The 17,828-nt window shown below is 35.8% G+C and overlaps 1 protein-coding gene across 1 annotated transcript; it reads right to left on the bottom strand.

Annotated features, from left to right (window-relative positions):
- Window positions 1-183: 183 nt before the first annotated feature.
- Window positions 184-6,311, bottom strand: LOC134277249 (alpha-mannosidase 2-like; the record flags this gene model as incomplete). Its single annotated transcript, XM_062759567.1, has 6 exons — window positions 6,179-6,311; window positions 3,862-4,052; window positions 2,738-2,827; window positions 1,680-1,804; window positions 759-855; window positions 184-341 (listed from the first exon to the last, which is right to left on the bottom strand). Coding segments are annotated over exons 1-6 (794 nt in total), but the record flags the coding sequence as incomplete, so codon positions are not given.
- Between the last annotated feature and the right edge of the window lie 11,517 nt (window positions 6,312-17,828).

Raw genomic sequence — 17,828 nt, 5'->3', positions numbered from 1 at the left:
GTGTTGATGACATCCCAGTAGCAGTTGAAAAGCGAAAATATAGGTTACTTAAATAATACTTAGCTTTTGGCAGCAAACATTTGTTTGTGTAATTATTTTGTGAAATTCAATAATGTTGTAAACTTTTTTTTTACCTCTGTTGGTCCGTCGGGTATGAACAATACCGTTGTAAATTATTTTTACTTTTGTACAATAACTTCTATCAGTAACTTGATTACCTTTGCTGGTCCATCAGGTATGAACAGGTAGGCTCCGCTACGTTCCTTTCCTGAGCGCGCTCCGTACGTCTGGAAGCTGACCTCTGACCTGTGGGAATCACCTGAGGATTTAGTTGTTACTGTCTGCAATCAGAGAAACTCAACTAATTCAAGGTCAGCAACACAAATACCACAAAGATTCACATCATATAACACTTAATTAACTGTTGTTCTTTATTAGCCCCCCCCCCCCCCCTAAAAAATATGAAATCAATTTATTACAAGCAACGCATTTTTCAAAATAATCTGTGTCAGATACATAATCCTAATGGAAGGTTAGACTTGAATAATCCGGGAATACTGTTCTTGTATGTATGAGCCAGGTTTAAGTTAAATGTTTAGACTGTATTTATTAAGTGTTTGTATTTGACTGACTTTTACTTTCTGTGATTTATAATTAATTATATTGAAACAGAATAAATATACTCTAGGTTTTTTGTATTTGACTGATGTTTCTTTCTGTGATTTGTGATAAATTATATCAAAACAGAAATAAGATACCCTCAGCAGTCCAGTGGTTCCAGAGAACGTCACTTTCAGAAACAAGTTTTCAAGGCTGAACTCCGCAGAACTTTTCCTTTCTACTTTAAATGCAGAGCTGAAAAAATACCAGTAACATTACAGACTTAAAAATAACATTGTTCAGTTGTACTATGCAGATCTTGTAAATCTTTGCAAATTAAAAACAAAAGATGCTCCATTGTTCAATCTTGAGCCCTGATCACAGCAAACATTTTTAGAGATTTTTAAATCTGGCCTGGGGGCCATAAAATGTTGACAATCTCAGTTTTAATCAAATCTTACTTCTCCACTATATATTTCTTTGGTAAAAATGAGACTGAAATCAAAGGTGAGCTTGTCTAAATTTTATGGCCCCCAGGCAAAATCAAAGATGTAACCTTTTCTTTTCTTTATTCTCTAACATATTCAAAAATCATGCAGCTTAATAAATATTCCTTTTTACTCCTTTACCAGTATTTATTGATCGCTGCCAAGAGAACATTGATTTACTTTACAGAACTTAAGACAGACCAGACTTCAATTAAGGCTTTCTCAAATGGGACTCACAATTTTGACTAACTCAGATGAGACTTGAAATTTAGACTAACTCAGGAAAGACTTAAAACTTTTACTTACTCAGAAGAGACTTAAAATTTTGTTTAACTCAGATGGGACTTAAAAAATTAGTCTAACTCAGATGAAACTTAAAATTTTGACTAACTCAGATGGACTAAAAATTTAGACCAACTCAAATAGGACTCTAATTTTAGACAAATTAAGATGGGAACTAAAAATTTAGACTTACTCAGATGGGACTTAAAATTTAGACTTAGTCAGATGGTAATTAAAATTTTGACTAACTCAGATAAGACTTACTCAGATGGGACTTAAAATTTAGACTTATTTAGATTGAGAACTTACTCAGAGGAGGGATCTCCACTGTTGTAGAATGTGACTTTACTGTGGCTGTTATGAGAGTTATGTTCCTTCTGTGTGATCTGGTACCGAGCGATTCCTAGAGCAGGGACCTCAGCAACAAAGGACAGCTATAAAACAGACATTACATATATCATACAGAGATCTGGTACCGAGCCATTCCTAGAGCGGGGACCTCAGCAACAAAGGACAACTATAAAACAGACATTACATATATCATACAGAGATCTGGTACCAAGTGATTCCTAGAGCGGGGACCTCAGCAACAAAGGACAACTTTAAAACAGACATTACATATATCATACAGAGATCTGGTACCGAGCGATTCCTAGAGTGGGGACCTCAGCAACGAAGGACAACTATAAAACAGACATTACATATATCATACAGAGATCTGGTACCGAGCCATTCCTAGAGCGGGGACCTCAGCAACAAAGGACAGCTATAAAACAGACATTACATATATCATACAGAGATCTGGTACCGAGCCATTCCTAGAGCGGGGACCTCAGCAACAAAGGACAACTATAAAACAGACATTACATATATCATACAGAGGTGAATTGTGCTTTTGTCAATGAAAATTAAAACACTACTAGAATTGTAGCACAGCAGGTTAATATACATGTTAATGCATGTAAAGAGTTTCAAGACTGAATATTAAACATTTAACATTGTTCAACTAGGGGTAATTTTTTTAGTTTAACATCTCATTTTCTTTTAAAAACATATAAATTTAAAATCATCATGAAAACCGATATTGATTGACAGAAACAATAATTTTTTAACACACTCTTTACTTTAGATTCCTTATTTTTCGTGGCTTTTCAACGTCAAAGTGCGAGAATAAAACTTGTCAAAGGGACATTTGATCAAAAGATTTTATATAGATTTCACAACCTTATAAATAAAAGTAATTTATTTCCCGAATGGTGTGTCTCAAGAAATTACGCGATTATTAAGAATCTACAGGTTACAGTTTTCATCTAAACCAACGGTATTCATTCCATCCCCTGGGAATACTGCATCTAAATCAAGTTCACCTTAAATCGCCCTTCAGACATTGTAGTGGGCTCTGTCCAGTAGGGGTCGATGTCAGATTTCTTTTTGTGTTTGCCATAGAAATCATCTATCTGTTGTACACGATAGCCAAAAAATGTTTACCCACCAAAATCAAACGTTTGCAGCACGCTTCTTAAACAAGTAAGACTATTCACATTTTGTACTTAGATCGTAAAGAGCCTTAATTTTTTATATACAAAAAGAAATCTGACATCGAAGTAACAGTTTTAATGAAATACGCTCAGTTTGACCAATTTTCGGTGGACGACGGTTAATTTTTAACTTTCCTCTTTTCCTTTTCCATTTTAATGAGTAAATCGTGGTTAAATATTCTAAGAAGAAGAAGTTTATGGTTTGACCAAATCAGGAAACCACAATACTGTAGTAAATGGATGTTTTAAATTGCCACAATTTTACTTTAAAATCACCAACCTGTGATGCGATCTACAACTTTCGCGTCTGTTGTCACAGTTGCTCCTGTCGTCCCAGTTGCCGGTAATAGGGTGTGAATAGCAACATTATTAGAATGTATATCTGGTATGGATTCACTTTCACTTATGTCCGGGTAACCAAGCATTATTATCGACCAATCATAACTCTAAACCGTAAATTGGAATTGGCCGAGATCATAATCCGACATAGAAACATGTTGTATTGTAACGTGTTGTAGGGGAACGAATTAAAGCCACTGGAATCCCTACAACATTCAGGGATTGGGTCAGATTAGAATCAGATCTTAGGGATAGAACTACAGTACACTACAGTGCGCTGCCAAAATATACAAACAGACTAAATGTATTCAACGTTTTTACAGACTAGATATATTCAACGTTTAATTTTCAGAACATGTCGAGAAAACATTTAATATTTTGATAGGAATTTAGTTTTACATTTAAAAAAATATAGATAATTTTAATGATATTTACATTGAAATTACGAATATAGACTGGAAGCTTGTAGTTAGAGAGAGCGAAAAATATTTGCAAAGAAAAATAGTTTTAAATAGATTTTTTAAAATAGTTTGATAACTTAATAAATCAGACGTCCATCTTTCTTTGACAAAGTGTTTGATTTATTTTGAAAAGTTGGTGAGAGTTATGCTGACTTCCTTTACAACTTCACAAATGGACACTCTCTGTCCGTCCTCCTTTGACAGAGCATCAGAAGAGGTTATCAAATGAGGGGCTGTGAAATTTCTTATCTCCCCCTCCCATTTCTTCATCAGAACAACTTTGTTGTCTTCTGGAAGGTGTTTTAGCTGCAAACAAGACTTCTTTTTGATGTCATCTGAAAGAGCTAAATTAGTAAATTATGCATACCAAATAGTCTTTTATGGTTCAAAAGTAATAGTGAAGGTTAAAGTTTGCAGACAAACAGACAGGACAAAAGCAATGTATGCCCTGGATCTATCGCGCCGGGCGCAAAAAGCTAAAAAAAATATCTTCAACCAAATTGTGGAAAGCAGTTTTTTTTCTTTCATTTTTAGCCGGACTTATTGCTCAAAGAGCAATTGCCGGCTTATGTGATCCTGTTCAAGGCAGGATGTTGACCCCATAGTCACCATTTTAAGTTACGTGCAAAAATATAGTTTTTACTCTCAACCGCTTTTGAGATAATACAAACGCTAAATAAAGCAACAAAAATAAAACGAAGTTTTATCTATGGAGACGTAACCATTGCCGGTGAAGGGCTGCAAATTTGGGCCTATGCTCGACACTCAGGGCCATTGAGCAGGGAGGAATCTTTATCGTGCCACACCTGCTGTGACACGGGGCCTCGGTTTATACGGTCTCATCCGAAGGACCGCCCCATTTTGTCGCCTTTTACGACAAGCAAGGGGGAACTGAGGACCTATTTTAACCCGGATCCCCACGAGTTATTAGGATTGAAAAACTCACTGTCAGTATCTTATCATTGATATTGATAGTTTTAAAATAATTTTTTCATCATAATATAAACGTGATTCATGTAAGAAACCCATTCTACTCTGTAAATGAGCCCGGCTCTCTGTACTTCTGAGTACTTTGATTATTTTTTTTTTGGGGGGGGGGAAGGGGGCTAAGCAAAAAATATTACTGTTTTATGAAAAAAAAAAATACATATGAATTTCAGCTTTCTTTTACTCTTGGATTATTTAATACTTAATTTAAGAGACGTTAAAAATCGGTTAATAGCCATGATAACCGTATTGACTACATTTTAATACCAAAAAGAAATTTATTGTGTATAATTGTTCTTTTGAAATATGGAAAAGGAGGTAATAACAATTTTTACCTCACCTCAGCCGAAAGCTAAGAAAATCTTTTCTGATCACATTTTGTCCATGGTCCATCTTTAATTTTGTTTTATTCATATGTCTGTAAGAGCTATCGGGTCAATTTCAACCAAACTTGCCATTTAGTATCCTAGGGTGAGGGATATTAAAGTATTAAAAAGGCCACATTCTTTTCTAAGGGGAGATAATTACAAATAAGTGAAAAAGTTAATAGAATCTTTTAAAAATCTTCTTAAGAACCCCTTGTCTAGTAAAGATGAATCACATGTGGAATTGTCATCAGGTAATGTTACTATGTAGATCAAAATTTGTCTAAATCAGGAAACCCCAGGGGTAGTTTGATGCCACGACGTATTATAGTTTAACAAAGAAATACTTAAGAAATTTCTTTAAAAATCTAAGGAAAATTGTTTTTATTTGTTTTATTCATTTAAAAGAATCCTAAAGTAGTGTAATTTCAAATTTAGTCAAATCGTGACCTCAGAGGTTGGATGTGACCACAATGAGTGATCTAAGTTTTAAAAAAAATTCTTCACAGTAGGTGAGTAAAGTTATAGAAACAATCTTTAAAAATTATCTTTAAAACAGCAAAACCATGATTGGTTGTATGAAAATATTTACAGATAGTGTAGATTAAATTTTGTTCAAATAATTAACCGTTGGGATAGGGTTGGGGTAGGGTTGGCCGCAGTGGAGATCGACGTTAAACTATAATCAATAGAAATTTTTGTTTTTAAGATCTACTGCGCCATAATAGCTGAAACGTATGTGAAGCATCCTTATGTAGTGTATATTCTCAATTGTTCAAATCAGCTTGGTGGAGGGGGGGGGGGGGGTTAGCATTAATGTGTATTATAAGGTGGAAAATCTGGCAAAGAACAGCATGTCCAAAGTCACTCAGACAAGCCTTTGAGTGTAGGAGGTATTTGGTTTAAATTACATGTAATTGAAACAGTTTTAAAAATCAGTACGACGTTTTTCTGAAAACTGATTCTACTAGATCTTAATTAGGGTTCCACCAACTATTCCATTCCAACATATATCTTATTATAAAGAGATGCTTAGAACAGATATAATGTTTGATTTGGAAAGTTACAACATTCTAAAAGAAAAGAAATACATGTATAGATTGTGCACAGGTACTCACTATGGTTCTTCGTTTCATCTGATAGTTGTAGATGGTAGCAATGATTGCCTCTGATGGCACCTTGAAGATTTCCACTCTCTCTGCCTTGACAGGAGCCATCAGAGGACGCTCTGATGATACGCTCTGTCTTCATGTTGAGTACCGAAGTGAGAGTTCTGAAAATTTCTGCCCCAGTATGAGTAAAAAAATATCTGACCTCTCCTTCCCCCAAAACAAGAAAGAAGTCAAACTGGGAATTTCTGAAAAAAAGAAAAGAGTATTGGAAAAGGTATGGCAAGCATTTGTTAATCATTATAAAATTAGACTCATCCTAAGATTGTTTATATTCAAAGAAGATTGAGGGATAAGGCAGGCGAAGTGCCTTAAGTGCGACAGATAAAAAGATAAAAAGTGAAAAATTGAATTTCAATTATATCCAAAGTTGTGATTCGTATTTCATCTTATACTAAAGTATTCTAAATGTAAAATCTCGACAATTTACAAAAGTCTCACAAAGACTGAAAATAATTACCTATTAAAAAGCATACTCACACTAAAAAGAACAAAAACGACCATTTTCTCATACTTTAACAATATTTTAGGCTACCCCAAAAAACTATTGCTATATTTGTCTGTCGTCGTAGGACGTCCAAATAAACTTTTGAACAATTTTAGCCTTTCTGAAACCACTGAACCAATTTCAACGAAATTTTGTATACAGCATCTATGGGTAAAGGGGAACAAAATTGTGAAAGGTGTGGCCAAAACAACTAAAATGAATGCAATCTTTTAAAAATCATCTTCTTTACTCCGGAACATCAAGCAGTCAAACTGTCGACTTGATTAAATCAGCATTGCGTCCTCCACAAAACTTGGGAAATTCATGGCCCACTGGGTCAGGGGTTCTGGTGTTAGGGCGGGGCTATATAAATCATGTAGTAAAAGTACATTGTTTCTTTAAAAATCTTCTTCACTGCTCCTTGGTATTAAATAAATTAAGTACATAGTTATGATAACCAAGAATGCCTCTTCTAAAATTGTGAATTTCATTGCCCCTTGGTCAGGGGTTAAGGCGGGGCTACATAGATCATATAGAAAAATGTATTATTTCTTTGAAAATATTCTCTTTGTCCCTGGGTATTAAACTAACTAAGAACATAGTTATGATGACCAAGAGGTAAGTGCCTCTTCAAAAAATGTGAATTTCATGGCACCTGGGTCAGGGGTTCAGGTTAAGGCGGGGCTCTACAGATTGTTTAGTAAAATATTAATTCTTTAAATTTTTTCCTCTCTGCTCCTCGGTATTAAACAAGCTAACTTAGTACATAGTTATGATTAGGGAAGATTGTTTGACTGTTTAATAATTTTATTTCACTTGTATCAAGCAGTTTCATTGGCTGAATCATTCAGAGGAACATATAATATTTTTTGATAACATAACTTGCTTACGTCACAATGAGTTACGTCAAAAATGTATTATTCCACTTGACGTAACTTTTAAAATAATGCTCAATTTGAAGTCTTTTTCCGGTGGAAATATTGTCTCATTGTCTACACTAGAATTAAATTATAAGGAATTAAGCTAATTTCAACTTATGTTATCCGATATAACAAATTGTGGGGCAATTTACGCTTTTTATAAACCGCTTCGCTGTTTATAAAGCGTAAACTGCCCCAAGTTATGTTACATCGTATGATATAAGTTGAAATAAGCTTCCTTCCTTAATTGTTTAACGTCCCACTCGAGAATTTTTCACTATGGAGACGTCACCGTATGCCGGTGAAGGGCTTCAAATTTTGACCTTTACTCGGCACTCCGGGCCATTGATCAGGGAGGGATCATTGATCCAAAATGTGAACAAAGAGACACTTGCTACTGCAGGTTGCACGCAAACATGCAGTATATGATGGATCGCATGAGGGAAAACAAAATTATCACGAGAATTGTGTGAGCAAATTTCTTGCGACCCTCCAACCAAAGAATGTATGTATAGAGAATAATGCAAGTGCGAACTGACGCAAATAGAGTTTGACAAGAAATTCAAAGAATTGTGGTCCCCCGCTTTCGGTTTCTTTGTGGATGAGATGTTATTTTTTATGTGAAGTATGAAAGCCCTAGCCCTTACTGTTCAAAAGTTATGTTTAAGGTTAAAGTTTTTTCATAAGCACGTAAATCTTTAAGGTCAATGTCAAAAGATCAATGTTGTTGGAATCCAATGAAAGGACTTGCCACAAAGAATACATATATGAAATGTAAAAGTCCTAGTATCTACCGTTCAAAAGTTGTGACCAAAGTTAGAGTTTTTTTTAAGAAGTAGTTAAAACTCCAATGTCAAGGATAAAGGGTCAAAGTTGTTGGTATCTAATAAAAGGTCTTCTCAAAAGGATAACATTTGTGAAGTACGAAAGCCCTAGCCCTCACCGTTCAAAAGATATGGTCAAGTTAAAGTTTTTTCATAAGTACGTAAATCTCCAAGGTCAAGGTCAAAAGGTCAAGGTTGTTGGAATCCAATGAAATGTCTTGCCACAACAAACACATATGTGAGATATAAAAGTCCTAGCATCTACTGTTAAAAACTTGTGACCAAGGTTAAATTTTTTTAAAAGTAGTTTAAACTCCAGGGTAAAGGTCAAAGGGTCAAAGTTATTGGTATCCAATGAAAGATCTTCTAACAAGTATTATATATGTGAAGTTCGAAAGCCTTGGTCCTCACCGTTCAAAAGATATGGTCAAGGTTAAAGTTTTTTCATAAGTACGTAAATCTCTAAGGTCAAGGTTATTGTTATCCAATGAAAGGTCTTGCCACAAACAAAATATATGTGAAATATGAAAGTCCTAGTACCTACTATTCAAAAGTAATGGCTTAAGTAAAAGTTTGGAATTTTTGTGTAAAAGTGTGTTAAACTCCAAGGTCAAGGTCAAGGTCAAAAGGTCAAATTTGGTGGTACCCAAAAAAAGGTCTTGTCACAAGGAATACACATGTGAAATATGAAAGTCATAGCTTTACTAAATCAAAAGTTATGGGCAAGGTTAAAGTTTTTGTGACGGACAGACTGACAGACGGACAGACGAATGAGATTTAAAGCGGGGGACAAAAATGAGGATGATACTAAGGGATAGTAGGTGTGGGTGTATGCATGGAAGAACAGACACGAGGAAAGGGAGAATGTGAGACCAAATGGGGAGAAAAGAAAATATAATGTTCAAGTAACAGTGAAAGAGAAAGTGTTCTTTACGTTATTGCGCGTTTAATATCAATCAAAAATAATCAGTCCTCTACTCCAGGTTTCCCCTGCGACTTTCTGTACGTCCGTCCGTCTGCTAGGCTTTTGGGTACTCATCACCTATCCGTAACTCCTATCATACCACTGAATCGTAACTCCTATCATACCACTGAATGAATTTTGATGAAACCATCACTGAGTCTTTCAAACATAAGGATATGGAAATAACGAACAGTATTCAATCTCAACGTCCATTAAACAAATATACAAAATAAGAGTTGAGCAAACACGGACCTCCGAAACATCAGAGGTGGGATCAGGTGCCATGGAGGAGTGAGCATCCCCTGCTGACCGGTCACACCCGCCGTGTGCTCATTGTCATAATCAGGAAATAACGGAAAAAATCCGTAGTCAATTCAATGTATAAATAATGGACTAACAATTGGTATGAAAAACGTCAGTCAGCATTTCATTCAATGATAAATTGTATTTGCTGACAAGGTCATTGTATCGACCATAGAATTTACGAAATGATGACTTTAAACGAGACTGTTGATATTCTTGTTTCATCAACTGCTGAACAATCAACAATCAACAATACATACATGTATTGATATTGTGCATCTTCTTTTACATTTTGATTCAACACATATTTTGATTTTCCCTGGGCACTGCTTTTATATGTATATAGTCTTTAAACTATTGTACTTATTTGCAGCCTGTGATGGATGGTGCTATATGACATTTTCATTTATTTTAGTGTTTATGGCCATCCACACCTGGTTGTTGAGAGGTACGAATTAGGAGGGGGTGGATTTTATTTTTGGGGAAAGCGAGATAACTCTGTTTATATTTTTCGACTCCTTGACCGGAAGCGGTGAGTCCCCAAGTTTAATAAATCCGCCATTGCCTCATTTCATGTGTTTCATCTGTCTCTTCATTCTTCAGGAAATATTTTATAATTTGCAATTTATTACATCTTGTATCTAATGAACAAGTTTGATAATTAGATTAGGAACATGTTGTGACTTGATATGAGAATGCTAATGTATGAATTAGTGCTATAGGCTGCAAAGCGAGCAGGTAAACAGTAGCTACCATGTGAGTGCACACGTGTTGTCATGTTTTATAGATGCATGTTTAATTACCTGTTAATATTGTCATAGGACAAATATTTCTTTAGTTATTATGTTATAGGAAATACAGTTTAATTGATAGTATTAAGTGTCGTGGAGATAAAACCTGTTTTGTATCTATTTGATTACCGAGTAAGGTTGACCTAGTTAGTATATCCCATGATGCTTCAAGCGTAATGGCTGCGCCCATTGTTTACATGTGAGTTCGGGTAAAGTTAAGTTGTTTTACGAAGTTATGCAATTTCTGTCAAGCAAGATTATATCTATTCGTTAGAAATAATTAACGACAGTATTGATAATGTATGTTTATGCTATTCTATCATAATTTTGTTGTAAGGAAAGCAATATCTAGTCATAAATCTTAACTATATTATGTCACAGTAAGTCAGTATGTTTTATCCATTGAAAGTATTAGTCAACAGCTGTTTTACTGAATTCTAGTCATGTCATATTTAAAGTCTATTAGTTCTAGTCAGTTTATAAATGAAACCAAGCTCATGTATTCAGGGAAAATAACATTTTGTGTTCTGATGTTATTGATATAAAAGTTGGTATGGCTTGGAGTATTATAAGGCTTTATTTATGGCCTGAGTATGTCTTGCTTATCATTGTTATACGTTGACATGAATATGTGTTAGATGAAGTTTAATAAATCCGCCATTGCCTCATTTCATGTGTTTCAGGAGCCAGTCATTTGGACACGGGTAACATGGTTGTGAATTTTGCATTTTAAGAACTCATTGTGCATTTCATGATCCTGCCTTAGTGAAAGTGTGGACAGAGTCACCTGGCACCTGCGATATTGATGTGCTAGTCTATCTAGTAGTGATGGCTATGGGTGGAGAAGTGTTATGTCACTGCAATACTCATCTTTGTGAGGGAAAGGAGGTATCTGCTCTGAACATAAGGCAGCAGATAAAGAAGCAGATTGCTTTGATACTGCGTTTAAAGTTCTTTGTAAAGAGGAATTAATCTGAGAAGAGGTAGCAATCGGGCACATCATGGTGGGTTGACATGATGATATACATTCTTCTTTGTTCTACAAGCTTTTGGTGATCATGTCTTTAACTGATGGATCTGCAATAAGAATCATATAACCGTATAAACCAAGGCCCCGTGTCACAGCAGGTGTGGCACGATAAAGATCCCTCCCTGCTCAAAGTTTACTAATGGTCTCAGTAAAACATTCACATCTGAATGTGGTGTTAAGCAAGGCGATATTTTAAGCCCATCTCTTTTTAACAGCCCCGTGAGGATCCGGGTTAGAATAGGTCCTCAGTACCCCTTGCTTGTCGTAAAAGGCGACTAAATGGGGCGGTCCTTCGGATGAGACCGTATAAACCAAGGCCCCGTGTCACAGCAGGTGTGGCACGATAAAGATCCCACCCTGCTCAAAGGCCCTGAGTGCCGAGCATAGGCCTAAATTTGCAGCCCTTCACCGGCAATGGTGACGTCTCCATATTAGTGAAATATTCTGGAATGGGACGTTAAACAGTATAAAAGTTAAAAGTAAGGGTCCAGTCTTATATTCCACCATATTTCAAGTTAAAGACTACGCCTTGTATTTCCTACAAATAAACATCGACCATTGCTTCCAAACTTTTCAATTACAAAAATACTTTACATGGCCTGGATATCGACTATCTGAAAAATAATCCCCTTTCGTGTTCATGTTCTTCTTCGCCCTATAACTATAGTCCTGCTGGACACGTTATTACAGGTGACGTAAATATAGTTCGTAATGAGGACCTTAGATTACTTATTTTAAAAGGTCCTAAATATAGGGAACCCCGATCCTTCAACTGGAATCGGAATTTCATAAATATTATGGATTCTGTTGAAAATTACGCCAGACGATGGGCTAGATATGAAAAAGAAGACATTGACACCTTGTCAGAATGGATTAAATGCATCAGATCCATGTTAAAGTCACGTATTAAAAGATTGAGGGGCAAAATGAAAACCATCTATCCTTCTGTGTTCAATAAACCAGAAGTGAAAAAAGAATTAGATAGATTACACGATCAGTACGTACTGGTTCCTGCCGACAAAGCAGGTAACAACATTGTCTTCGTTTGTAAGGCTCATTATATAAATTGCATTTTAGAAGAACTTGGATTTAATTCTACAAGTGGTAATCCTACTTATACATATACTACTCTTTCTAAGGAAGATATTCTTCAAAATCACCTGTCAGTTTTGAATACTTTTAATATTCCACACAGCCAAAATGAATTTGAACTACCTTATATATATTGGATTCCGAAACTTCATAAGAATCCTTACAAACAAAGATACATTGCAGGTTCCAGTAAATGTTCAACCAAGCCTCTTTCGTTACTTCTCACTAAAATATTGACAGAAGTGAAGGTAAAACTTCAAGAGTACTGTACAACTATATATTCAAGAAGTGGTGTAAATCAGATGTGGATACTTAAAAATTCTAAAGAACTTTTGGACAATTTGAAATCACAAGACTTTACAAAAATCAACAGCATAAAAACTTACGACTTTTCATCTTTATACACAACAATTCCGCACGACAAATTAAAATCCAGGCTTTTTGATATCATTGACAGCTGCTTCTTCAACAAAAATGGAACTCGTAAGTTTACTTACCTCGTCATTGGTCATTTGAAAAATTATTTTGTTAAAACAGATTCTGATTGCACACATAAGTACTCTGAAGTTGACATCAAGAAGATGCTTGAGTTTCTGATTAACAATATATATATGGTTTTTGGAGACCAGGTATTCCAAAAATCTATTGGAATTCCCATGGGTACGAATTGCGCTCCGTTATTAGCAGACTTATTTTTATATTCATTTGAAGCAGAATTTATGCAAAATCTTTTGCATGAAAAGAAAAAAAACACTTGCTGTGGCCTTTAACTCGACATTTAGATATATCGACGACGTATTGTCAATTAATAATGATAATTTCCATTCCTACGTCGACACGATATATCCTAGTGAGCTTGAGATAAAAGATACCACAGAGTCCGACACTTCTGCTTCATACTTGGATATTTTACTTGAAAAAGACACAAATGGTAATCTAACAACCAAGCTATATGATGACTTTAACTTTTCTATCGTCAACTTCCCTTACTTATGCAGCAATACACCTTCATCACCTGCATACGGAGTATTTATATCTCAGTTGATTCGATACGCAAGAGCATGCTCTACGTATGAACAATTTCTTAAACGAGGTAAATTATTGACAAGCAAGTTGATGAAACAAGAATATCAACAGTCTCGTTTAAAGTCATCATTTCGTAAATTCTATGGTCGATACTATGACCTTGTCAGCAAATACAATTTATCATTGAATAAAATGCTGACTGACGTTTTTCATACCAATTGTTAGTCCATTATTTATACACTGAATTGACCACGGATTTTTTCCGTTATTTCCTGATTATGACAACGAGCACACGGCGGGTGTGACCGGTCGGCAGGGGATGCTCACTCCTCCATGGCACCTGATCCCACCTCTGATGTTTCGGAGGTCCGTGTTTGCTCTGCTCTTATTTTGTATATTTGTTTAATGGACGTTGATATTGAATACTGTTCGATATTTCCATATTCTCCATATAATCAATCAATCAATCTTTTTAACATTTTTATTAATGGTATTGTTGATGAACTTACAACAGGCAATTGTGATCCAGTTAAAATTGGTGAAATCTTTGTAAATTGCTTATAACACGCTGATGATTTTGTTTTATTATCTGAAAGTAAAACTGGGTTACAAAATTGTTTGAACAGCCTCGAATCATATTGTTCCAACTGGAAACTACAGGTTAATGTGGAGAAGTCTAAAGTTCTTATTTTTAACTCAAATGGAAAATTCTGCATTAATGAGTTTACATATAATGGAAATGTCCTTCAAACAGTTTCAAAATTTTATTATCTTGGATTAACTTTGAAGTGCAATGGAAATATGAACTTAGCTATGTCAGTACTTATGAAAAAGGCCAGAAAAGCATATTTTAAGATTAAGAAAACCATTGGTTTGGATAATCCATGTAAACTTTTGGAAAAAACTTTTTTGACTCAATTATAACATCAGTTCTTCTTTATTGCTCTGAGATCTGGGGTATTTTTAATAACATTGGTGAAAATTCTACAATTGAAAAATTTCACATCTAGTTTATTAAGGAAATTTTAGAAGAACATTGTAAAACTACTAATGCTCCTTGCAGAGCAGATTTAGGCAGACAACCCCTGTGGACAAGAATACAATTTTCAAGTAAAAATTTTGGTACCATCTTATTACTTCCAAGAATACTTTAGCATTTAAAATCTATAAAACAACAGTCATTTCATTCTTTCTTTATTTCCTCCCATTGGAGATTCATGAACATATAAGAACACATAGTGAAAGAACAAAATATAACATCATATAAGTGCATTTTATTTACATTAATGCAAAATTAAATTTGAAAAAGAGGAAATTGTCTTATATGTTTGCAAAAAATAAAGTTAATGCACAGGGGTTAGAAGTATCCATTTACAAGTATGTTATCTTTCTTTGATACACCGCAGCCTCATCTCTTATAAAGCGAAAGTTAAGAATATGGAGTTCTGGTGCATCACGGTCGGAAAGTACGGGTGTTAGACATCTGGCACCGAGCAGAAACAAGTAGAATTCGTTTCCAGGGAGTCCTGAGAGTTCGGCGCCTAGTGAGTTGTCGTAATCCTCAATCACAGTTTTCCACCAAGCGTCGCAAAACAGAGATGTTTCGGGGCAAACCGTAGTAATGTGCTCGAACACATTTGTGAATGATTTTGCGCAGAGGCAGCATGTTTCCGGCAGTACATCTAAAAGGGTCCATAGCTTGACAATGAATTTACATAAAACAATTTCATGGATATTTTCTGGGATGATCCAGAGATGCTCAGGTGGTTTGCTTGCACAGAGAACGTTGAATCTAGCAAAGTCGGGGTCGAGCATTCGGTTGCGCCTAGAGGCAGAGTGAAAGAAGATAACAGAAGATTTCACTGAAAATTTCCACTGAGACTTGTTTGGGAAGAATCCACTTTCGAGATATCCAGTTAACACGTGGTATAAGTTGTATCTCAGGAGTATGGGAATTTTGTCCTGAATAAACCCATAATGTTTAGTACTAGCGTTGCAGAGGTAGGAGAACAGACGGATGATGAATATACGCTTGGTGAGGTAAGTTGTGTTGAGTTCACAGAGACGACCAAAGAATTGCAACTTCTTAATGTCAATCTCTGCTGTAATTGGAAGGAGACCTAGAAGGCTTTCGCATATGTCTGATCTTGTATGATGGGGCAGTCCCATAACATGTTTAACAACGAAATGTTGGAATGCGTTGAGTGTTCTTATGTCTTTTGTCCAAAGATCGCACCATAATTCACTTCCGTAGAGAACTGATGGTAAGACAATTTTTTTGTACATTTTGGCCACTGTTATGGAGTTGAGCTGTTCGGAACTTTAAGAGCGAAATATGCTTGCCGTCCTTTCCTGCAAGCGTTTAATGTTCTTTCGCCAGGATCAAAGTTGGAGCTTAAAAGGATTCCAAGATGATTGTATGAGTTGAAAAATTCAATGCGTTCATTGCCGAGACACTAGCTTAAAGTGTCAGCAGGATTTAAGCGCTTTTGGTTAAAGAGGAGAACGTTGGATTTTGCGGTGTTAAATGTAAATCGCCAGCGTGTTGAGTATTGGAAGATGTTATCCAGAACTCTTTGAAGCTCAAGAGGTGTAAGAGCAATGACACAGATGTCATCTGCTAGGGTTGGGTTTGAGCTTTGAACATTAAAGACTCCTATGTTCTTGCTAAGATTTTGAATTTCTGATAGTAAACCATCAATGAATACGAGGTAAAGGAAAGTCGAAAGTACGCCTCCCTGTCGAACGCCTTGGGATACTCGAAACCACTTGGAGCTGGTCTGGTTTACTACAACGGAAAATTGTGTGTTGGAGTGACAGTCATTTATCAAAGACCACATTGTGCCTCCAAACCGTATCGAAAGCTTTCTGTGTATCTAAAAAGACAACATAAACAGAGCTGTTTTGTTCAATATTGTGATGGATAGTTTCTTGTAGATTGAAGGAAGCTGTTAGACACCCAAGTTTTTCTTGGAAGCCTTGTTGCTGAGAGCATGGGAAAGATATAGATGGCAATAAATTTGACTGTATTCTGGTGAGGATAAATTTTTCAAAAACTTTATACGCACAGGGGAGGAGAGCAATTGGTCGGTAACTATCGGGAGATTTTCGAGGTTTGTTGTTGCCTTTATAGATGGGAACAATCAGGTCTTTTTTCCAACAGGATGGAATATATCCGACTTCCAGAATTGCATTGAAGAGTTGAGCAATGCATCTAGCTACTTGTATACCGCCATGGATTAGATGTTCGTTTTGAGTGAGATCAAGACCAGGGGCTTTTCTGCGCTTGAGATTACGAATAATGTTCTGTATTTCCGTAACGTTCGCGGGACCTCCTGGGAAACTGTTGTTTGTTGATTTCGATATGCGTTCGAGTTCGCTATAACGGTTTTCAATTGAAGTGAGAAAGTCTGAACAATAATTTGTATTTTCTTTGGCATTATAAATATCTGAGAAATGCTTTGCAAATGCGAGAGATACGCCAGGAGGGTCTTCAAACTGTTCGTCATTGTATTCAATAACAGGGTAAGTGCGAGAAGAACGTGGTTTCAGTCGTCTGATTAACTTCCAGAAAAGGCGAACATCGTACTCTGATGATTCATCTATGTCCTTAAAAACACTTGACATGTAACGATCGTGTTCGTCGTTGAGTTCGTTCCGGAAGTTTCGTTTCGCATGTTTGTATTTTTAGCTCTACTGGTTCAGAGACCAGAAGAGCTTATGCGATAGTAATGCGTCCGTCGTCCGTCCGTCTGTCTGTAAACAATTTTTCAAAATGCTACTCCTCCTACAGTTTTGGTCTAATTTCAATAAAACTTGGCACACAAGTAGACTACACTAAGATACATAATTCTGTGTATCGGTTTCTGATTTTCATGAACAGTGTTGCCGAGGTTACTAAAAATAGAAATTTCTGTGAAATTCTTTCAAAATGCTACTCCTCCTACAGTTTTTGTCTGATTTCAGTATTACTTGGCACACAAGTAGAATACACTAAGTTACATAATTCTGTTTATCGGTTTTTGATTTCGATGAACGGTGTTGCCGTGGTTACTAAAAATAAATTTCTGTGAAATTCTTTCAAAATGCTACTCCTCCTACAGTTTTGGTCGGATTTCAGTATAACTTGGCACACAAGTGCACTACACTAAGAAACATAGTT

Source organism: Saccostrea cucullata, unplaced genomic scaffold (assembly GCF_032062105.1).
Source record: "Saccostrea cucullata isolate Sc308-1 unplaced genomic scaffold, CSIRO_AGI_Scuc_v1 ctg6534, whole genome shotgun sequence".
In the NCBI taxonomy this organism is placed as follows: Eukaryota; Metazoa; Mollusca; class Bivalvia; order Ostreida; family Ostreidae; genus Saccostrea; species Saccostrea cuccullata.
Note: the sequence above shows the minus strand (reverse complement) of the source record. Positions and strands in the feature narration are given on the sequence as shown.